Below are 24,406 nucleotides of genomic sequence, written 5' to 3'. Positions count from 1 at the left end.
CAATCTCCAAGTCTGATGCAAACTCACCGGTCGATGGCAATGACCCCGAGAGTGAGCATGCTGGCCGAGCTGATCAGCAGGTAGAGAAGAGCCGAGAAGTTGCACCAGACCACGCCAAAGATCCATTCCCTCCGGATGGAGCTAGTCACCACGAACGGCAGTACCAGCACGGACAGCAGGAAGTTGGACAGGGTCAGGCTGAAGACGAACTTGTTGCTGAGGGTCAGGAGGTAGGACTTCTTGTACAAAGTGACTACAATGACTAAGTTGCCCAGGCAGACGAACACGGTGATGATGATGATGGCCACGAACTCGGCGACCACACCCCCTTCACCACCCTCCTCCGCTGCAGTGAGGTTGCTCAGCTCCTTCCTGTAGTCGAGGGAGGAGTTGAAGCTCATGGTCAGTGCCCCTCGGGATGCGGTGAGCAGAGCATGCTGGACGGCTGTGGAGAGAAGGCGGGACCGGGGGTGGGAGAGACTCATCAGACCACATCACCGCACTTTAAGAAAGAGGGAGCTGAGGCTTAGCGGGGCTGAGTCCTTGTACCTCATGCTGACCAACTGCTTGGAGTCTCTTGGGCAGTCTTTCCCATGAAACCTCTACAAGGCTTTATTTATTTATTTATTTATTTATTTATTTATTTATTTACATCTTCCTGACTCTAGAATTGACGTCTGTCTCCATCTAACTCCCTGTAGTAGCCTGGCACCATGAAGAGGCAGTTAGGATGCGAGGCCCGATGGGAGGTTTTAGTTCATCGGGGATATACACTTCAGAGAGGATTATGGGATGCTGCTTCTTCCTCTTTTCCATACTGACAGCTGTGAGGGAAGCGCTCTCCTTTACCATGTACGCCACTGTGAGGCGCAGCTTGTCACATGCCCCCAACAATGGGCCATTGCCACCCCCCATTTGGACTAAAACCTCCGAAACTCTGAAGTACAACATCGCTCATCCCCACCCCTTAAAGACAAATTTCTCATCCAGTGCTGAGCGCCGAACCCAGCATCCTGCATATACCAGGCAATCGTCCAGCACTGAGCTATACCTAGCTGAAACCTGTACTTTAAACAAGCAGCCAGAGGGACAGACGGCTTGTCTTAAGTATGCTCCGTGGGCCATTTTGCAGACTGCTGCTCTGGAGCCTTGCTCCTTGGCATGGGTTTTCAACTGGCAAAACCGTCATCAGGCAGGAGTTCCCAAGGGCTGGATCCACCTGCAGCCAAAGAATCGAAACCTACACTTTGACATCCCAGCTGACTGCACACCCACTAAATATGACCTCAAGATTATCTAAATAACAATTCTGAGTTTCTGAGCAGGGTCAATCAATCAGGGTTAACGCCGGAACAGGGCGATTGCACTCCTTATACTCGGTGGAGGCAAGGAAGGGAGGAGGAGTTGCAGATGGGGACAAGAAGACACCATATTGGCCTACACTAGGTAGGGTCCCTGCCCTCAGGAAATATGTGAACTAATGTTTCTCCAGAACTTTCCATCTACTTTGATCAGCCAAAAAAAAAAAAAAAAAAAAAAAAAAAAAGGCTCCCACAGATCGCTTTTCCCACCTGCTCTCATTGTCCATGAATGGAAAGCACCAAAAATAAAGCATTCTCCATGCTGTCTAGAGCAGTACTAAGTAACACAGCCCTCATCCACAGGACAGCCTTCTTTATCTCATTATCTCTCCAGGTCTCAATCATTTGTCACCATGGTATCCAGAGCCGTTATTAAGATAAGATCCCCCCACGTTTTGCACTGGCTCACAGATGCCTTCAACCCTTCTGATTCGTAATTGAATGTACCATTCTGTATATATCCTAGCCAATACCAACCAAGTACAAAGAGTCAGTCTTCTTCAGGATCAGGACCAATGACCCTCCAGTATTTACTCTAAGAATACATTTATTTAGGGGAGGTTGGGGGGAACTTGGGAAACGGGATGTTTGGGATAAAGGAAGGTCGGATAGGGGAGCAGGGAAGCACACATCTTAATTAAGGGAGCCATCTTAGGGTTGGCAAGAGATTTGGTGCTCCCAGGTGCTCAGGGCGATGTCCCCAGTTAGTTCCTGGGGCAGCTGAGGACAGAGAACCTGAAATGACCCTATCATATAGCCATACTGATGAATATCTTGCATATCACCATAGAACCTTCATCTGGAGATGGATGGAGATAGAGTCAGAGACCCACACTGGAGCACTGGACTGAGCTCCCAATGTCCCAAGGAGGAGCAGAAGGAGGGAGAATATGAGCAAAGAAGTCAGGACCACGAGGGGTGCACCCACCCACGGAGACAGTGGGGCTGATCTATTGTGAGCTCACCAAGGCCAGCTGGACTGTGACTGAAAAAGCATGGGATAAAACCGGACTCTGAATATGGCGGACAATGAGGACTGCTGAGAAGCCAAGGACAATGCCACTGGGTTTTGATCCTACTTCATGTTCTGGCTTTGTGGGAGCCTAGCCAGTTTGGATGTCCACCTTCCTAGACCAGGATGGAGCGGGGAGGACTTTGGACTTTCCACAGGGCAGGGAACCCTGACTGCCCCTCAGACTGGAGAGGGAGGGGGAGAGGAGTGGGGGGAGGGGGAGAGGAGAGGGAGGAGGGGGGCAAAGGGAGACGGGGAGGGAAATGGGAGGCGGGGAGGAGGCGGAAATCTTTTTTTTTCAATAAAAAATTATATTTAAAAAAAAGAATACATTTATTTTGTAGCGATTATATCACCCTGTTGAGCTTATGTAAGCATGTGGTCAATTATCCTATGCAAAGTTTATAGAATACAAATTACTGTGAAAACAGATGTCCCCAGTCTTGAACATATGGAATTGATGTTTCTAAAGCTAAGTACAACCATTATTTCTTCTAAAGCTCGCGCTGTGCATGTCAGCCCATATTTCCAAGCCGCTAAGATATTCTGAATATTGATCCAGTTATGCAATGTCTTCGTTCCCCTGCGTTGTGCCATGAAGATGCTTTGAGGGTGTGCCGATTACAGGTACGTATTTCTGCAAGGTTCTTTCTGGTTTTCACCTTTAGCTGCCAAGTTGCGGATTTTGTTGCCTCTAAGTAGATTTATTAGCTGGCATCTCAAAACAAAGCCTTGATAAAAACACATCCTTCTTGAGCCAGCTATAGCTATAATGTTATGCAATAGCTATAACGTGATGGTTAAGTAAACAGACTTGAGATGGCCAGTGTTGACCCACACCTTTAATCCCAGCACTCAGGGGGCAGAGGCAGGTGGATCTCTGTGAGTCTGAAGCCAGCCTGGTCTACACAGAAAGTTCCATAGGGAGACCACCTTTAATTTTCTTTCCTCCTGTCTAATTGTACACGGAAACCCTTAAAAATGTATCTGGAGTGAAAGCTTTTACAAATGAGTAAGTCCTCAGGACACAGACTTGGATTACATGTCCCTAGGCCCTGGCCAGGCCACTGCCACACAGCGGGCCACTGAATAACTCTGGTGGAGAATGGCTTTCATAGAGAGTCAACATCATAAAGGCAGCCTCGGAGAGAATAAAAGTGGATGCAAAGCTTCCAGCCCAGGAGATGAGACCAAGGGAGCCTCCACGGGTCCTATTGGCAATCTCGCCAGTGACTGCAAATGAGGGAATTGCAGCTGGCAGGGGTCCCTCAGGTCTCCCAGTCCAACCTTCCCCAAGAGGGAAAGGAGGAATGTGGGTGAGAGGTGCCCACCCAGGGAAATCCACATTTTTAGTCTCTGCCAGTAGGTCTGGAGTTGGCAGGCGCAAGCCCCAGCAGATTCCTCCCCACTGAGACGATAAAGAACCAGAGAGAGGATTCAGAAGGCCCCAGCCATCACAGGCTTCCTGGCTGAGAGCCAGCTCTCCCAGGGGCCTGACAAGCCAGGGCCCATTGCATAGCAGCACATTCCAGTGTGACTCACATTTCTGCTCTCCTGAGCACCTGCGCTGCTGCCAGACACAAAGGTGCTTACGACCTTTAATCCCAGCACTCGGGAGGCAGAGGAGGAGAACTGTGAGTTCGAGACCAGCCTGGTCTACAGAGCTAGTTCCAGGACAGGCTCCAAAGCCACAGAGAAACCCTGTCTCGAAAAACCAAAAAAAAAAAAAAAAAATACGGAGACAGAAACATCACACACCTGCTATAAGTCTGAAAAACTGGTGTGTGTTTGTGTGTGTGTGTGTGTGTGTGTGTGTGTGTGTAAACCACAGAGAAACCCTATTCTCGAAAACCAAAAAAAAAAAAAAAAAAAAATATAGAAAAGGTGCTTACGAGCTCGCACGCCGCTCTGACCAACAACCCAGTGCTCCTGATGGAACACGGGTGAGGTGTCAATGCGTGGTCAGCAACCATTCCTGAAAGCGCTAAAGTCCCAGGAAGGCTGGCAGCTACGCACCTTTACCTCTAAAGGCACAGATGCAAAGGTAGCTGCTTCTCACTGGGAACTACCTTTAGTCTAGCCACCCATTCCCAAAGACAGTAAACCATCCACTGCCTTAGACTACTGGCTACAGCCTCGAGTCATCCAAAGCCAAACCGTGTCACTCAAGACAGAGAGCAATATCCCTTTTTTTTTTTTTTTATTAAAACACAAGGCCACGCTAGAGAGTGCAGAGACGGTATCTGTATGATGATTCCAGCACAAACACTCCGAGACTCGAGCCCCAGGACAGAATCACCACTTCTCTCTTCCGTGATTCTAAATTTGGCTGTTTTGTGACCCTGCCTCTTAGTCTTCCCTAGTATTCTGGCTATGGTTGGCTTGCATTTCCTGCTCCATCTTTGCTGCCTTAGTCTGTGAGGACCAGGGGCTAGAAGCAGAGACCAAATGCAGACTTCAACACCAGACCGCCCGGGGTAAATAAAACCTAGCCTTTCCACGTTAAAGCCACAACTACTGACTTCCGCTTCCTTGCCAATAAAATGACATTAATATTCCACATGCTGGAATTGTGAGGATGGAATTTGTGTCCAGCACCTGTAACGTCTGCCGCAAGCCTGCCTTTGCCAACAACAGTTTAGCCTCATTCTGCTTTGTAAACGAGCTTTTCATTTTCTCACTGGGGCAAATCCAGCATCATCTCCAGCCCCAGAAGTCAGTCCCTGATTTAGGGTGAAGCTGCTCCCAGTCGCTGGTGTGGGGACGACAGAACTCCAGGTTCAGGACTTTGGGTGAAAGTGTTAGAAACAGACTAGTCAGCCAAGGGGCTCTATTGTCTGACACAACAAGAGCGTTGTTTTGCATCAGCTGGTCACGCGGACACCGTGTAGGAAAGGCGGACCAGGAAATGAAGCTGAGAGTGAGTGCCCTGTGCGGCGCCCTAGGGAGAGAAAGGGACAAGATGTGGACTAACCCATCTGCAAGAGCTGTGATTCTAAAATCCTGTTTTTCTCAGTTACCTACGCAGACTGTCCCTGCCCCCTGCTTATGCAAATTTCCATAAGTTTCTGTCACTTGAAACTCAGCCCTGACTAATTTCCTAACACATCAAGATCTGCATTCAACATGTCAAGAGTCTACCTCTTTGCCAAGTTGACGCCAACTCTGCAGACACAGCTCTGCTACCTCAGCTGCCTTCTGGAAACTTCCATATCCTTCTCTTCTTGGACTCAAGGGTTGCCCTTCCATGAAAGTGTTGGAAAGCTGTTCAGTAGGGGTATCTGTAGGGTCAGAAGAGCCATGTCACAGTCCACGTGCACACTGAGGCAGCGGTGATGACCCATGCTGGTCAGTGTGCTGTCGACTTGACATGCGCTGGAATCATTTGGGAAGAGGGGACCTCAGCTGAGGAAATGTCTTCACCAGGGTGGCCTGTGGGGAGGTCTATGAGGCACTTTCCTGATTAATGATTGCCCACTGGAGGTGGTGCCCCCATGGGCTAGTGGTCCCGGGTGATATAAGAAAGCAGGCTGAGCAAACTGTGAGAAGCGAGTCAGTAAGCAACGTTATCCCGCGGCTTTTGCTTCAGTTCCTGTCTCCAGGTTCCAACCCTGCTTGATTCTGCCCCGACTTCTCTTAATGATGGGCTGTTACTTCCACAAGTTACTTTTGCTCATGGTGTTTTATCGCAGCAATAGAAATCCTAAAGCACCTCCCTACTTCCAGGAAGGACCATCAAAGGACAGCTGGAGAGACTGGAAGGAATAGGTGGGCACCAGGAGGATAAGGGAGGCAGGACTCATAATACTTCCCTAACAATGGGCTACTAGATGGGACAAGATGGGAGTTGTCTGCTCTGGAGTTTAGCTGCAAAGAAAATAAGTTTGTTTTGGCAGAAAGTTCTTTTCTTTTCTTTCTTTTTTAAAAATGTATTTACTACGTGCAGTGTCCTGCCTGCATGTGTGCCTGTAGACCAGAAGAGGGTACCAGACCTTATTACAGATGGTTGTGAGCCTCCATGTGGTTGCTGGAAATTGAACTCAGGACCTTTGGAAGAGTAGTCAGTGCTCTTAACCTCTGAGCCATCTCTCCAGCCCCCCAGAAAGTTCTTTTCTGATAACTCTGGGTACTCCCTGAGTGAGGTCATGCTCATTTCCTCCTCCTAGCCTTCCTGGAGCCAGTCTCTCCCTCTCAGATGGGACCTTCCCCTTCATGCCTACCCCACATATCCTACAACCCATTTTAGGAAGCACTGGCCATCCTGAAAAGCTAGGACCACAGAGGCCTTCATTTAAGGGAATGAAATGCAAACAGATAAACACGTGAGATGCTCAGATATCCCCCAGGTAAGGAACTATTCCGAAGTATCGCTTCAAACAAGCCCCGGAGAGGTCACGGTGCTATTTTCATCATCCTCCCAGAGGCTCCTCAGCTGTGCACCTCAAAGCACCTATGTACATCAATCACAGCAGCTGGGGGTGGGTGGAGCCAGGGAGAAGGGTCTAATAACCACCTTGTTTGTACTTCAGGTAACTGAAAGGAGTGTCCCACCCACAAACTAGGCCACACAGCTCGACAGCAGTCAGAAAGGGATCACAGGGTCCCTGGTCTCCATACCTACGTGTAGAAAGAGCTCGCTCCCCAGTCTCCCTTCACCATGCTCTGGCAGCAGGGACAGGAAAATGGCCTCGGTCACCCTGAGCAGAGGTGCCCCCACTGGCCTTCCCAGAGTTAGCTACAGTGCTCAGTGCTTTGTTTTGCACCCCCACTGGGTCCCACAAAGCCAGTTACGTGCTTGTTCAAAACCTCTTGGTGTGAATTAGATCTGCACTCTGGTCTGCTTGGGAAACTACAGCAAGGGAAAGAAAGGAGCAAGCATGGGAACCCCCATGACCTTGTGGTCTCCTTCTGAATTGCTGGGCAGAAACACTGTCAGCAACACTTTGCAGCATCCTTCGACACCAAGCTGGGAGTCTCTGTTTGAGGGGTCTTTGCTAGCTTCTGCCACAATGACCCCTCTCTATGAGAGCATTAGAAGCGTGCCTGTTCAGTATCTGTCCAGACTCAGGCTCTTGACTTGCTACTTAACCTCTCCGGACATCGGCTTCCATCTGTAAAGTAGAGGAGAAAGGAGTGCCTGTTCTAGGGCTTGTCAGTGAGTCAATATTTGTACAGTCCCTAAAATAGTGCCTGGGTCCATACAAGTACCCATGCAGGAAAACAGGAAATGGGCTGAGAAAGGTTAGCCTAAAGGTAACTAAGCTTATCTCGACAAGCTGCTTCTGCGGCTGCCAACTGACCTTGAGTCCGTCCAGTCACCACCAAACGTGAGAGTCTACCTGGCCTAGCCTCGGCTCATTTCACACATCTCACACATGCATCCACCACTGCAGAGATTCAGCAGCCAGGCTACGTGCCTTTTGTTTTCAAGCTGCTCTTATTGAAGCTTATCACCTTCTTGGAATAGTCTCCTGTTTGTGGAATGAGTGAATAAAGAGTTGATGATCTTTAATAAATCTATTTGTTAGATAACTTCATTGAAAGAGAAGAAACAAACTAATACATAGAAGGAGGTCGAGGGCTTGGGATAATGAAAAAAATACACGAATTCATGACATTGAATTCATGACAATGAGATCACGGACAGGAGACCAAAGGCATAGGCCACAGTGAGAGAGAGAACCAGAAACCAGACACACTCCCTGTCTCTCCCCTCCCTCGCCCCTGCCATCTCTCTGTGAGAGAGACAGAGAGACACAGAGAAACAGAAAAATTCTATTTCCTGAATTTTTTAAAACTGTATGCATCCAAAAATACACACACACACACACACACACACACACACACCAGACATGGTTTCTCTGTGTAGCAGCCCTAGCTGTCTTGGAACTCACTTTGTAAATCAGGCTGGCCTCCTACTCAGAGATCCACCTATCTCTGCCTCTGGAATGCTGGGATTAAAGATGTGCACCACTATACCTGGCTAATATACTCACTTTTTACTTAACAGAATGAAAAGAAACCCCACAGAAGTATAAAAAATTATGTATCTGATAGGGCATTAATATTCAGAATACATAACATATACCTAAAAGTCCAAGAACAAAAATGCAAGCAACCTAAGTGGAAATCACGTAAAAGACTTGAGCAGTGTTTCTGCAAAGAAAGCAAGCATCCAGGAGCAAATGCTCAACTTCACCTATAAGTTACAGAACCACAAAGAGATCTTCCACTTGTTAACAAACAGAAATGGATAAACCAAGTGTTGGTGGCGAAATGATGTGGAAAAACTGTATCTCTCTGGGCATGGTGATGCACACCTTTAATCCCAGCACCGGGGAGGCAGAGGCCAGGGGATTTCTATGATTCAAGGCTAGCCTGCTCTACACTGAGTTCCAGACCACTGAAGCTGACATAATGAAGCTCTGTTTCCAAATAATAATTACTATTTGGAAATAAATTTAAATTAAATTTGGAAAAAACATTTAAAAAGAAAAAGAAAAATGGGCCTTGAGACTACTGGTGATGGGTGTGAAATGGTAGCACCAGTGTAGAAAACAGTTCCTAAAAAACTCAGTGCAGGGGCTGGAGAGATGGCTCAGTGCTTTGACTGTTCTTCCAGAGGACTCGGGTTCAATTCCCAGCACCCACATGGCAGCTAACAACTGTCTGTAACTCCAAGATAGATACATGCAGGCAGAATACCAATGTATGTAAAATTAAATAAACAAATAATCCAAATACAGAGCATTACTGTGTGATCCAGAGCTGAAAGCAAGACCTACAAGACAGATCCACAGGTAAAGGCATGGGCATCGCATGTCTGCTATCTGAGTTCTATTCCGGGAACCCACAAGGTTGTCCTCCGTACTACACACACACACACACACACACACACACACACACACACACCATGATCCGCGTGACTAATGATGACACTAAGAAGAACAGAAGGCAGAGTCTCCAAGAGATTGGTGCTTCCGTGTTCCAAACAGCCTTATGCACAACAGCTAAGACATGGAAGCCATCCAAATGCCCACCAATGTACTATTACGTAAGTAAAACATCGTGTGCTACAATATTTGATTCAGGCAGGCTAGTCACAGGAGCCAGTGCGTGTGTGACTCCACTTACATGATGTGTGCAGAGGATGGTGATTCAGCAGATTGAAAGCTGAGGGCCAGCCCGGGCTACACAGGAAGACTCTGTCTCCAAAAACAGGGGGAAAAAAATCCTGAAAACAGAAGGCAGAATGGTGGCTGCCAGGGTTCGAGAAGACAGGTAGGGGCCGTCAATCACTGCTCCGAGAAGACAGGCAGGGGCCGTCAATCACTGCTCCGAGAAGACAGGTAGGGGCCGTTAATCACTGCTCAGTGGGTCCAGGTTTCCCTGCCACCCAAGTTCTACAGGGGTGGACGGAAGGACTGCACAGCAATATGCACGGAGTTGCTACCACAGGACTGCACACTGAGAAACAATCAAGACAGCAAATCTTAGGCCACGTGCATTTGTGTATTTAGCCACAATAAAAACCTCTTTAAGAATCTGTCTGTCTTCACCTTAATTTTGCTGTCTCACAGACTGAGGGAAGCCATAAAGAAATTAAAAAAGCCTGGGGCTGGAACACAGCTCAGCAGTTCAGAGTAGCTAGCTTCCAGAACCCCGAGTTCGGTTTCTAAGGTCCATGTCAGGTGGCTCACAACCCCCGTAATTCCAGCTCCAGGGATCCGACACCTTCTCCACGACTTCAAGGCCGAGTCTCTCTATGAAATTGTACCCTGTACCTCAGACACTGAAGTGAGTTATAAGGTAAAAACAAAACTCAGCTTTGGGTTAAAAATATGTTTGCTGCTTCTGTTGTGTCTGGTTGGAAAGTCTGAGGAAAACTCAGTCCCATGCCAAGCTGTCCTCTCGGAAGGGAACATTTAGTGGCCCCTTTCCCAGGCCTGGCTAGCAGCAACTGTCATAGCTGCCTTCGGACTGCCCAGATTTACCAGTCAGCATGGTCACCAAATAGTCTGGAAAGTCCATCTCGGCCTCCCCTAGACCCACAAACAGGCAGGGGAGGATGTAAGGAAGACAGCTCACTCCAGAGACCCAGGACCGAGCGCTTCCGGGAAACAGAAGGTTCTGGGCACCCATGGCAGAGAAAGTCTTCATTCCCAAATGCCCACCAGTCAAGCATCCTGCTGGATGTTCCAGCCTGGTCCATGGAGAAGGGCAAAATGCCAGATCCTTTACATGAGATTCAGACCATGCCCCCAGAACAGGAATCCCAGCAAAACCGAAAGGCAAAACTACATCAGACCAGGTCACAATGGTCCAAGGCCATTCCAAGTCGACCTGATGTTGCCAGAGTGACCATGATGAGTCAACAGGCAACAGGACCGAGATCTGCTTAGAAGTCCCAGCAAGAATGAAGAGACAACAGTGACACCCCCAAGAGCTGCAGACTCCTACATCCGGCTGCCCACCCAACATCTCCACCCTCCTGCCACAGGCACCGGAAGCGTGACATGTCCCAAACAGCCAACTCTTCCCATGTTCTCCATCATCTCATGTGAAGCACCCCTGTCCTTACAGGTGCTCAGAGCCTCATCTTGAAGTCACTCCTGATTCTTCGCATTCTCTCCTGTCCCAAATCGAGTCCATCTGGGGACCTGGCTCCACATCCGGAATGTTCTAGAATTCCTCCATGTCTTTCTGTAGCTCAGTGCCCATCACTACACTCCAGGTACACGCGTGTCTTCCTTGAGCGCTGGAGACATAGTTCAGTCAGTAAAGTACTCTGACCGAGCAAGCAAGAGGACTGGAGCTTAGTCCCATGTACAACAGCTGGTGCGGAGATACTTCTCTGCAACCGTAGCGCAAGGTGGGTGGAAACAGGAAATCCCTAGAACTCACTGGCCAGATAGTGTAGCCAACCAGTAAGTAGCAGGTTCAGTGACTCCATCTCAAAACACAAGGTCGAGGGTCGGTGAGATGACTCAGCAGGCAAAGGACTTGCCACCAAGCCTGACAACCTTAGTTTGATTCCCTGACTACTTGGTAAAAGAGATAATCCACACACAAATAATAAATTATAATTAAAAATATTTAAAAAAAAAAAAAGATAAAGTGGAGCATGATTGAGGAAGCGTCCAGATGTTGACTTCTGGCCACCAGTCACTGATTTAAAAGGAACAGATTTAGCAACGGCTTTCAATCCTTTTCCCATTTTCCTACGGAAACTCAAACCCAATGTTCAAAGGGGAGCCTTTTTAAGCATGTGGCTGGAAGTCCACACAACGCAGAGAGCTTGAAACAGCGAAGTCTCATGAACTGTGCAGCCACGGCACCTGGCCACAGCTAAACAACTGCTTGGTCAATTCTCTGCAGGGAAGTTCCCTTGCTGAGAAAAGCAACCCAACCTGATACACAGGTCAAAGATGGAAAGAGGGATGCCAAGGAAGGCGAGCTGCGGTGTGGCTGTTACACAGCAATCCAACGGCTAGTAAAAACAGGGGCCGGGGCAGCCATTCCTCTCCCATTCCGTTTTCATCCATCCTTGTCTCATTGTCCTCAACCTTTCCCCCAGTGCAAAAGACCTTAACTTGTTCACCCTTTCCCATGGTAACTCTAAACATACAAGGAGAATGTAAGCATTAAGGAGTGCACCCTCCAGTAGCAATTTCCACAACTGCACTTAAAGACCAGTGTACCCCCTGGAACGCTTCATTCTGGACAGCTGGGTTTTCTGACCTGGTAAGATGTTATTAAGAGCATGCTAACTCTTTCTAGTAAGCCTTTCAGCAAAATACATGCAATCCATCACACTTTTCCATGTTTTATCTTATATGTATGGGTGTTTTGTCTGCATGCATGTCTGTGCACCATGTGTGTGCCTGCCGCCAGAGTACACCAGAGAGGGCATCAGATCCCCTAGAATGAGGGTTACAGAACTGCCATGTAAGTACTGGCAATTAAACCCAGGTCCTCTGGAAGAGCAGCCAGTGCTCTTAACCCCTGAGCCATCCTCCAGTCCCTTTTCCCTATGTTTTAAAACAGATTATACAAGACATAAATCCCCTCAATACTTGGGCTTAGAAATCAATTCCAATGCTATCACTTGCTTTTGAAACCTCCAAGGTTGCTAGCGTCACAACTGATCAGCTAGTGGGTTACGACAGTGGGCCACTGTCACGTGGTCTGAAACTCTGCTTCTCCATGACATTGATAGAGGTCATATTATATCCTTAAACACCAACCACGCCAGTCAGTTTCTCCTGTCAACTTGACACAGCTTAGAATCACCAGGGAAGACGGAACCTCCGTTCAGGAACTGCTTAAGGAACGACTTATATCAGATAGACCTGTGATCATGTCTGTGAGAGACCGCCTTGACTGATGACTGATGTGGAAAGGTCCTTCCTGCTGTGAGCAGCCCCATTCCTGAGAAGGGGGCCTGGACCACAAGAGAAAGTTAGCTGAATGGGAGTGGGTGAGGTGAGCCAGCGAGAGAGAGCCAGCAATCGGTGTTCTATGGTTCCTATCCTGACTTCCTTCAATGACAGACTGTGATCTGGAAGTGTAAGCAAATAAGGAACTGTCCTCCCCAAGCTGCTTTTGTGGCGGTGTTTGTCACAGCTACAGAAGAGCAAACTGGAACACCCCAGTGACTTACAAATTCTTTTTTATGCTTTCATTTGCTAACCTTTAGCCCTCTTGTTTCCCTATATTCAACCTGCAATTCCCCTGCCGAGTTCACTAACAGCGTGTTTAGAAGAGTTAGTGACTTCCACATGGAAGGCCAGCAGGATGCACTCTGTCTCCTAGGAACCACTTCCACCAGTGTCTTTGAGGTGAGCTGATTTTCTCCTGGGCAGGCCCATGATGATAAATGATGTGGCTCAGGCTAACAGTAGCACGTTCTGGACACATGGGACCCTCGAAACAGCCCGAGCCTGGAATTTGTCTTTAATAATTTGTAAGTAATATGTAGAAACTGCTGCATTTGAAAGCAAGGTTGCTGAGTTCGACTGGATTTCACCCACCGGAATGAATTACGTTCAATTACACAGGCTGGGCTGTTTCAAAAGGCCAAGCCGGAGACAGCTGTTTTCTGCAGAGACTAGGGATCTGTGCAGAAGGTCTGAGCAGTCCGTATGAGGAAGAATGTCCCTGTTTGGGGATACCGTGCTCCCCTTAATTTACTTTATATAAAATGCCCTACTTCACATTCTCTGAGTGATCCTTCGGTGGTGGTCACTGGGAGGGGTCCTCCCAACCAAGTACGCCCCAAGCACTAACCAAGGACCAAATAAGGGATATTACAATCAACGTCTTTGTGGTCAAGGAAATCCAAATGCATTTTTCATATGGTAATTAATTCACAGTAGCTTTTTGTTCTTAGGCGTGTCTTCCCCTTGAAGAGATAATAAAAGGGCAAGGGAGGATTCCTGTGGGCTGGGAAAGCCGTTCCTGTGCCCCAGGCCATGGGCCGCCCTAGCAGCACTTATTACCACTTAGTTGAATAGCACGTAACTCAAGGCCCGACTACACTCGAGCTAAACTCTCAAGAAGCCTTTCTGGAACAGTCTGCGCCTACTATAGTTGTTACCACCACCAAGCCTACAGTTTTCCTGTTCAGTTTTAGTTATCTTCTCAGGCGTGGATCCCTGTACAACACAAGGGATTCTTTTGTTTTGACTTAGTTTTGGGTTTTTTTTAAGAGAGGTTGCGTTCCTTTCCAGGTGGCTAACAAATGTTCCCTGAGCATCTTCTATGTTCTCAACTGACTTTGAGAAGATAAATATTTTGGATTTTCCCCCATACACGTTCTTACAGATTAAACATGAAGCATCTCCCTAGCAGACTCGTGTGTTGAAGACATGACTTCCAAAGCAACATTGAGATGTTTAAGGAAGGAACTGGATCACACATTAAAGCAATGACCGAGTCAGTAAATACACTCGCTGGTGAACTCATAATTTAATGGACTGCTGCAAAGTTGTAGAAAATGTGGGAGGAGACACCTGATACCTTAGCTGGGTGGTGGAGCTGGTGCTCACCTTTAATCCCAGCACTTGAGAGGCAGAGACAGATAGATCTACAGAGCTAGTTCCAGGACAGCTAGAGCTGTTACACAGAGAAACTCTGTCTTGAAAAACCAAAAAAAAAAAAAAAAAGGACCTCCCTGGGAAGAGTACTTTTTAGAGGCCTCCACCTCCCACCCTTTACCCCACTCCACCACCCCGTTCCTCTTCCTGCCTCCCAGCCATCAAGAGATAACCAGCTCACTGTAACTTCCCCATCATCAAGGTCTTCCTCACGACAGGCTTAGAAACAGTGGGACCGGCATATCCTACGGAGGACCCTCTTGAGCTGTGAGCAGAAACAGGCCTTTCATTGCTTAAGCTGTTCACCTCAGGTCATAGTGACCAAAACCACACTGATCTCCACTTAGACCCGGAAACCAAGAGAAGAACATGGGCTTTGAAGTCCTCACCAACCTAGGTCTGGGCTTTGGTGACCTTGTCTTTGGACCTCTCTGAGCCTCAACTCCTCCACGAGGAAGAGAGCAAATGAACTTACTTCGTATGCTTGCCGAAGGGAACATCTGAGGAAACATGGGTAAAAGCAGCTGGCAGAACGGCTACCAAGGTAAACTCTCAAATGCCTATTTAAATGAAGGCATGAAAGATTTAATCCCTCCCACATCAAATGTGATGAAAGCCAGCTGATTACTTAGCTAGATGAATGTAAGGCAGAAGAAAGCCAAATGAAAACTTCCCTGGCTCCATTAGGGATTCAAGGCCCCAATATTGAAGCTGAGGGCTGAATAGTTCTTCCTCCCAGTAGTGAACGGACTTGGCACTTGGCATCCAATCACCTACTTGCTACAGCAAAGTCTGGGTCACAGGTACTTTTAGACATATCTCTACTTGTGAGTACAAATGGCCATGTCCCCTGCTTCCTTTGCCTCACAAGCCCTTCCCTTCAAGAGGAGTGAGCATCCCCTGTGTAAGCAATAAAGCTCACAGTGATGTCAGTGAAGAGAATCAGGACGGCTGGGGAAAGCAGACATTTCAGGTAACTGTCCAGCTCAACCACTACTCCAGGAGAGGTGATTTTGTGCCCTCTGCAGGGAACACCTGGAACTGCCAGGAGGCGCTTGGGGTTGTCACACCATGGGAGATGCTGCCTGCCAATCAGCGAAAGGGTGTTGAGCAGATCATCCCCTCAACAAAGAATAGCTGGTCAAAAATATCAGTCGTGTGGAGATGGAAGACTCCTGTACTGTAGGAGCAATATCTCTTACTGTGTATATGTTAACTAAACAGATTAAGAAAAAAACTCCTTACACACACACACACACACACACACACACACTCAGAGAGACAGAGAGAGACAGAGAGAAAGAGAGAAACAATGTAAGGTAGTAAGAAATGAGGGTTATGCGCAGAAGACAAAAACAGTTGCTTGTATTAAAGGCAAACAATGATTACATGATAACGAAGTTTTACCCTCAATTATATTTTTACTGATTATCCTCACAGAGCTAAGCAAACTAATTAAGCCCATGCTGCTAAAATGACAATATTACTGCATTTAACATTTACTGATTCCTTGAGAATTTCATAATGCAATAGTATAACTAATATTGTCCTTACATTTTTGAGACAGGGTCTCGCTGCATAACCCAGCTGACCAAGAGCTCACTCTGCAGACCAGGCTGGCCTCAAACTCACAGAGATCCGCCTGCCTCTGCCTACTGAGTGCTGGGATTAAAGGTGTGTGCCACTAAGCCTGGCCTTAGCAATATTATTTTTAAATGGCTCACAAGTATTTCTTCTGTAATATATCCTCTCTGGTGGACTATATATGAGACAGATACCTAAAGATCACAGGATGTCCCCTCTCTCCCCCCTCACCAGCCGCACCGCTGCAGGTTTCTGGACGCTCCTATCCAATTCTCCACTTGCCTTTCTCCTTGTCATTTCTCGCTGCTCTATGTAAAAAACCATGTACCCAAGATCCTCTGCTCGGCTATTGTTTACAGCTGTACCCCACAGAAGCAAGACATGACCAAGTTTACAAGGGGTGGGACACAGGTAAATAACACATATGTAAAATAGTCCCAGGTGGGGAGAAGTGCAATGGGGAGAAATGAAACCGAATCCCATTCATCTGTTTTCTCTCGCTGTAGTGAACGACCTCAAACTGCCTACTTTCTAAGGAAAAGTTTGTTCAGCTCATGGTTTTGGAGGCTAAAACTCTAAACATCCTCTGACTACATCATATCGTGGTGGACAGCATCCGGGAGGGAGTGTGTGTGAGAAGCCATGAGAGATCACACAGCAGGACAGGAAGCCAGCCCTCGGAAGGCATCAGAGCTTACTGGTCTATAACGCACTCTTGAAGGTGCTGGGAAGCAAGCTTGGACCCTCAGGAAGAACAGCAAATGAACTTAACTTCTGGGCCATCTCTCTAGACCCAAGGGTCCTTTAGATAATCTTCCTCTCCATATGCACGCTATCTCTATCACTTAACCTTTGCTAGTTAACTCTCCATCTTTACCCTAGAGACCAGACTCACATCCACCAGCCTTAAATGTTCTCTCCCACATGCGAAACATCCAAGCACCTAAGATATGACATTTACAAAAACCAGAATTTACCCTCTCGGCTCTCACCATCCCCACACACGATTCTTCACGTTTCTCCACTATGTAGAACAACACTACTCGCCCCTCTCTTTTCTTCCTTCCTTCTTTTTTTTTTTTTTTTTTTTTTTTTTGGTTTGTAGTTTTTCAAGACAGGATTTCTCTATGTAACAGTCCTGGCTGTCCTGAAACTCATGTTGTAGACCAGGCTGGCCTCAAACATATGGAAATCTGTCAGCCTCTGCCTCCCAAGTGCTGGGATTAAAGACGTGTGCCATCACCGCCTGGCCTCACCCCCTCTCTTAAGACAGAAACCTAGAGGCTGGAGATATACTTCAATTAGTAGAGTGCTTGCCTGCACCCGGACTCCATCGCCGGCACTAAATAAAGCATTTATGGTAACATACATCCACAATCCCAGGCCTGGGAAAGTGCAGGCAGGAGAACCAGAGACATTCTATGTTACACAAGGAGTCCACACTCATCCTGGGCTAGAGACACTATCTTTTCTAAAAAGTAGCACGTGCTGGGAGAGGACTCAGCAGTCAAGATCACGTGATGCTCTTGCAGTGGACTTGGGTTCAGTTCCCAGCACTTAGGCCAGGCAGCTCACAGTCTCCCGTAAGTCCAGTTCCAGGGGCTCTAACGCTGTTTTCCGGCCTCTGAGGCCATCTGGCCACACATGTGCTGCACATACAGACGTGCCAGCATACACACACATAACATTTTAAAACATTAGAAAAACGGCAAAACCAGAAAACTAGGACATTTTCAACTGCCCTTGCCAAATAATCCTGAGAGGGTGATAGCTCTGACTGACACTCAGGCAGTGTGATCCTGGGCCAACGAATGAGCGTGTGCAAGCCTTAGATTTCCATCCAGGGCAAAATAAGAGTGTGTGTGTGCGTGTGTGTGTGTGTGTGTGTGTGTGTGTGTGTGTGTGTGTGTACGTGCGCCTGTGTGTGTTGATAAATGTCCATCTGTTCCATCCCTGCGGCAGACATCCTGTGCATCACTAAAGCCTAGCTCAGAACTTCATCCTCACTGTCATTACCCATCTCAGAGTGCCACCCTCTTCCCCCTAGGTTACTACGAGACATTTCCATTCCCTCTTCTTATCTCTGATCTCGCCCCCATTCCAATCTGTCCTTCCCACTCTGCCAGATTGATGGTTCCACACACAGGCCTGGACGCATCACGTGATTCCCACACCTGCGGGCTTTATTCATTAGCGGATGTCCTCCACCTCTGCCATCCCAAGTCACTCCCAGCTCTCCAGACAGGGCCGCTGCCCAGCTCTGTGCCTGAACAATGTCCCCACTGCCCACCACACCCTTGCTCCTGCTTTGCCTGCCCAAGAAAAGCACCCCCTTAAGACTTGGTGGGAAATATCCCTTTAAAAGGCCAAGAAAATAGAGATTGGCTAAAGAGACTCAGGGACAGATACAAACCCTGACCACAGATCACAGAAGAAAGGGGAATTGAGGAGAGGATAAAAGAGTAATTCTGTGTGTACCTCTCCCCAGGGCTAGAACCGTTTTCCAGCATGCTAGGTACGTGCTCTGCCACTGAGCTACATTTACAGTCCTGGAATGCGTGTGTGTGTGTGTGTGTGTGCGCTCACATACACACACATATATACACATATATGTGCACATATACTATATGCACGTATATGTATAAATATAATTATGCATGTATGTGCATATATCCCCCCTCTCTGTCCATGGGGGAGGGGATGGAGGGAGTCACACATGCATGTAAATGCAGAAACCTAGGAAGGCCAGCCTCTCCTGGAGCTGTAGTCTACAGGCAGCTGTGAGTTGCAGGCGTGAGTGTTGAAACTGAATTCCAGTCCTCTGCAAGAGAAGTGTGTGCTCTCAACCACTCTCAACCCCCTCAACACTTTAATTGAAAAATCGATAGAAGACGATAGATAGATAGATAGATAGATAGATAGATAGATAGATAGATAAGAAAGATAAAAGTTAAGAAAGCATAGCCCTGAAAAAAAAAAAAAACAGAAAACAGAAAGTCACCAAAAAAAATGACACAAATCTAACCTCCCTAAGTTAAATGCTCCCACACAACCGTGCACACAAGGGCAGGGCAAAAAGGGAAAACATCTGATTTGTTAACAACAGGTGGACCAAAGTCCAGAATCCAGGCAGAGCTTCTTAAATTGATGAGATTCCAATTCACCAGAAGGGGGGAAATGGCAAAGAAATTGACAGAGGAATTAGAGGAAATACAAGTTGGTTTCTAAAATGTTAAGAGTAAATGTAGAAGAATCTATTAGCATTTAAAATGCACACAGCCGATGTTGGACTCTAAGATTTGGAATAAACTTCAAATGTCATATGCAGAAGTGGGTATAAAGTGTGCTACAGTATTCATTTTGAAAGGAAAAGAAAAATATGAAAAGATACACATTGTTCCACCTGTGGGTGTATGGATTATATCTGAAAGACAAAAACTGGCAGAACTGGCTATAAGTCAAAAAGGAAATACAGGGCTAGGGAACAGGAGGAGGGTGGAGTTGTTACTTTATATAACTTCTCGAATTTTGAATGTTGTGATTTTTTTTTAACTTCATGACCTAACCCTAAACAAGGAATCCTGCGTAAGTGAGATAATTAGCCCCCTTCTCAACAGTCCCTCAGGCCTCAACAGACAAAAGAGAACTCTTAAATAACTGCTAGAGCTGGATGTGGTAGCGACGGCACACCTTTAATCCCGGCCCTGGGGAGGCAGAGGCAGACATCTCTGTGAGCTGTGAGTTAGAGGCTGGCTTGGTCCACATAGTGAGTCTGAGGACAGCGGGGCTGCATGGTGAGACACTGTCTCAAAAAGAAATAAACACAAGAAATAACTGTTTAAAATGTGTACGTTCTTTGACCACAGATTCTACTTCTAGACATAATTTCTATCCAGAAAGATTCCAAATGTGCCAAAAATAAAGACAGGCAGATAAAGTTGGAACAATCTATGGGCCCTTCAATAGGGAAATGTTTAAATAAACAATATAAGTACCCTAGGAGTATTATACAGCCCCATGAAGCTGCAGGGTGTGGTGATGCAGGTTTTCAATCCCAGCACTTGGAGACAGAGCCAGGTGGGTCTCTGTGTGAGTTCAAGACTATGTAGTGAGACCCTATCTGAGAGAGAGAGAGAGAGAGAGAGAGAGAGAGAGAGAGAGAGAGAGAGAGAATGAATTATGCCTATTACTACTGAGATTGGTTGATTTTTATGTAATATTGTTCAATCAAAACAATTAAAGGAAATTAAAACCAGGCGGTGGTGGCGCATGTCTGTAATCCCAGCACTTGGGAGGCAGAGGCAGGAGGATCTCAGTGAGTTCGAGACCAGCCTGATCTAAGTGAGTTCTAGGACAGCCAGACTGTTATACAGAGAAACCTTGTCTCGAAAACAAACAAACGAAAAACCCAATAAGTTATGGAAATTGTGTGTGTGTGATTTTTCAACATATTGTAGTTGGTTCTAAAGTTAGAAATGTAGACAAAATTTTATGATGTCTTATGCTGCATAAACACTGAAAAAGACCTGGCCTGAAGGGCTGAAGAGAAAGTTCCCTCCGTAGAGCACTTGCCTTGAAAACATGAAGACCTGTGTTCATATCCCCAGCACTCACGTAAAAGCCTCATTCCCACATCTGTAACCCTGGAACTGGGACCGAGGGGGCAGGAGGTCCTCTGGAGCCCACTGGCCAGCCTAGAGAATTAGTAAGCTCCAGGTTCAAAGAGATCCTGTCGCAGAAGAACTGGGAAAGGGAGACACTTCCTTCAGTACGGTTGACCATGGAAAAGTTGCCCATGCCTCAGTAAATAACGTCTCCTCATTCCGTGCACATGCAAGCAACCCCAATCAAAGGTCCAGAAATGGCATGAAAGTAGAGGGGGGCTACTTGAAATAGAGGGGGTTCAGTTAAAGAGGGAGGGAGAAAAGAGAAGTTAAGAGGGGGTGAGCATGGTCAAAATCATTATATACATTGTCAAAATATAAACAGTAAGGTGGAGGAAGGTTATCAACCTCTGGCTTCCATGTGCACATATGTACACACACACACATACACACGCACGTACGTGCACACGCGTGTATACACACACACACACACACACACACACACACACACACACACAAGGGCCTGAAAGGAAATACATTTGATGTGGTTACCTCAGAGGTGGAAAAAAGAGTAAAGGAGATATGAATAGAACTTTAATTTTTCTATATACTCCTATACTAAAAATCTTTCCTAATAACTTCTGTTTTGAAAACTTACTATATACCAGATAAACTCTATCATTATGTCCCCCTACACTGTAAGGGGCGGGGCTAGGCAGTACCTAGAGCTATGGACTTCAGATTTTCCCCAGGCACTTATGACTCCAGTATAAAACCAACACAAACCAAAACAAGAAAGCAAGTGTACCTTATCAGACTGAAAACTCCTTCCTTCGTGCTCCCAACTGTCCTTGACTACACCCACCCTGAGCGCCACCGTCTCCACAGCCAGGCACAGAAAAGACCCCAGAAACAGACTGAAAACTGGTTTAAAGTATTCTTTTGGGGGACAGGATACTCTCATTGGCGAGATTCGGATAAGTTGAGTGAATGAAGCATTAATTCCTTCTCCGAACTACAAAGCACACTACCAGCTAGCCCTCATCTTGTTCACGCTGTCAGATTTTAGACACACCATTTCTCCCCTCCAGCCGTGCTTTACAGCGGTTCAGCTAGACTGTGTCTCAAAAGGTCTAACCTAGACTGTACCCTGGCAGTCTGCAGGCCACAAAACACCTGGACACACAATTCAATGACTCTGCATATTTAACAAAAATGAGTTTTGAATTAAAAGCTATTTTTTTAAATGAGATTTTTTTTCTCCCCACAAAAATTAACAGTTTCCACCAAGCTCATACAGACAATAATGATGGGACCTGTGACGGTATCACAGCTGGCTGCCTTCTCCTGGGATGTCACTCTGCACATAACCCTACCCAGCCACCTGCCCGGCTTTTTCCTGGGTAGCATCGTTCAGGGAGTGTGTGCCATAGGACTCTACCTGGATCTGCTGACATTTGTGACAGATGAGGTTCGGACCCCAAAAGAGCACACATGCCCTCGGATCATTCCATACTCCATGGTCAGAGGACTCCCAGTGCAAAGGCTGCAGCACAGAGCTGGGGACCCAAGGTCTTTAAGTTATTACCAAAATACCAAGCATTGCTTTCTGAGGTCTCTATGCGCAGTGCCATCTCATTGGGTCTGTAGGACAAAACGTCCCGATTCAAATGACCTCCACGTGCAAAGCATTGCTAAGTCAAAAGATGCTAGTTCAGCCAGGAGGCAGAGACATACAGATCTCAGCGAGTTCAAGCCCCAGCTCGCCTCGTCTCCCACCCACGTAGTGAGTTTCAGGACAGCCAGGACTACGTAGAGTCACTGCCTCAAACAAAACAAAACAAAACAAATAAACAAACAAAAATAGGGCAATGTATTTCACTTTCCTGGCTTTCAGTTTCCTCCCCCCATCAATGGGGACAATAACTGCAGTTCACAGGGCTGCCATGTAAATGGATCTAAAAGGTGAGTATGAAACCAGCTGCCAGCACCTTAGAAGTATAAAATAAGGTGGGGAAGGCTAGGGCAGGAAGAGGGGCTATGGAAGAAGCAGGGTGGAGGCCCCGCCCCCACCGCATTCTTCTAGAGGGGCTGGCAAATGCTATTTTTCATCTGCTCTCAAGGTGGCTGAAGTAAGATACAGGCTAGCATCGATTTGGCAAAGCTGAGGCTCCAAGAGGCTGGGCTGCAACCCGGGCTGGCTTTCTGCAACCGGGAGGAGACCTATTCCGAGGCTCCAGCAGCCCACCCCCCACCCCCCAGCACCTAAGACAGTCTGATCTATTAGTGTCGCCCACTGGGCACATCACCGAACCCAGGTCTCTTCCCTCCAAAACTGCAGCTTTCTCCTTACCTAGCAGCGAGGAGGACTAAGCGGCCGCTCTTGTAAACACTTTGCAAAAGGCTTCAGAGATATGATAATGAAAAGGCAGAGTCTCAAAAGTGGTGCTACCCAAAGGTGCCAACGCCCGGCTGCAGCCACTGGTAAGCAGCTGCTCTGAAGCGCACGGGCCATCCCAACAGACATTCCTCATGCCACACGCCTTTGTCCACGGGATGCACCCGGGCTTAAGCTCTCGGCCCACTTGGTGAAATGCTCCTCCCCAACCCCCAAACCAGCCGAATCTCCCTCTCACAGATCTGGGGTGCAGGGGCGCCCATCCCCATCGGGGCGACATCTGCGTTCGCCTCCCACCCAGGCTCTGGCACAGGGACACCCTGAGTCCTGACCAGGAGGATGTTACTCACCTGATCCTCACGGACTCCAGTCGAGAGTCGGGGTCTCTGTGCCCCACACCCCCATTCCTGAGCCGGCAGTAGGGGGCGCGGCCCTCCCGGGCTGAGTCCGGGGCATGCACTGATGCTCTCCCTTCCTAGGGGGATGTGCAGAGGGGCTCCGGGGAAATGGAGCAGGCTGCACCCAGCAGAACCAGGTGGGCTTCTGAAAAGCGTCCGGCCGATTGGAGGGGGCGCGCCCCCCAGGCTCTTCCCACAAAGAGCTCCAAAGACAGATGCCAAAGCACCAGAGCCCCAGAAGCAAGGCGCGGTGCAGCCGGGAACGAGCCTCAAGAAGACTTGGGAGAGGGGGGGCTCCGGGACCGCCGAAGGGGAAGGGAGGTCGGGGGAAGGGCTGCAGACCCAGCCAGGCCGGCGCCTAGCACAATGCCTTCAGCGCCGCTCCATCCCCGGGCAGCCCGTCCCGCCCCGGCCTGCGCCCCCCTTCTCCTCCCGCCCGGTGCTCACCGAAGAGCCGCGGCAGCTCAGGGCCCGGCCGCTTCCCCGCCGCTTCCTCCCAGCGCGCCGCGCCGCGCCCGGGACGCGAGGTTTCGGGTTTCAGGCCGCCGAGCCCCGCTTCGCTCCTCCCGCAGGCAGCACGCGGCCCCCGGGCCCGGAGCAAGGCCGAGGAACTTTGAGGCGCTCGCGCTCCGCCTCCCGCTGCCCGCCCGCCCTCGTCGCCGCCCCGGCCGGCGCCCCGCGCCCCGAGCCCGGTGTCCCGCGCCCCGCCCCGCTCTCCTCCCTCACGCCCCTTCCTCCGCCGCCTCCCCGCCCGGCCACTTTTTTCCCCCATTTCTTCCCACGACCAGCCTCTGAGCAGCCTCGGCCCGCTGCTCTTTGTCTAGCCCTCGCCTTCTCCGTTCTCCCACTTTTTTCCCTGGAAACCTCTTGTGGTTTCTACTCAGGCCTCCTCTCTCCCGGTTCCAGCCTTTGGGGACATCCGTTTCCATTTCTCTCTCCATCCCTTCAGTA

At 48.2% G+C, this 24,406-nt stretch overlaps 1 protein-coding gene across 2 annotated transcripts in view; it reads right to left on the bottom strand.

Moving 5' to 3' along the window:
• The window catches only part of Gpr161 (G protein-coupled receptor 161), a 39,576-nt gene extending 15,478 nt beyond the window's left edge, over nucleotides 1-24,098 (bottom strand). Inside the window, exons 1-2 of one of the 2 annotated variants that reach the window (XM_050158429.1) lie at nucleotides 23,903-24,098; nucleotides 28-445 (exon numbers count right to left, since the gene is read on the bottom strand). In XM_050158429.1, coding sequence (XP_050014386.1) covers nucleotides 28-401 — 374 coding nt within the window. In that variant the 5' untranslated portion in view covers nucleotides 402-445; nucleotides 23,903-24,098. The other variant, XM_050158428.1, reaches the window with a different exon arrangement.
• Nucleotides 24,099-24,406: the final 308 nt, after the last annotated feature.

The sequence above is a fragment of the Alexandromys fortis genome, unplaced genomic scaffold (assembly GCF_014885135.2).
Source record: "Alexandromys fortis isolate MF-2015 unplaced genomic scaffold, M_Fortis_MF-2015_v1.1 scaffold_97, whole genome shotgun sequence".
Taxonomy (NCBI): Eukaryota; Metazoa; Chordata; class Mammalia; order Rodentia; family Cricetidae; genus Alexandromys; species Alexandromys fortis.
The sequence above is the reverse complement of the archived record's forward strand: the minus strand, read 5'-3'. Positions and strand labels throughout refer to the sequence as shown.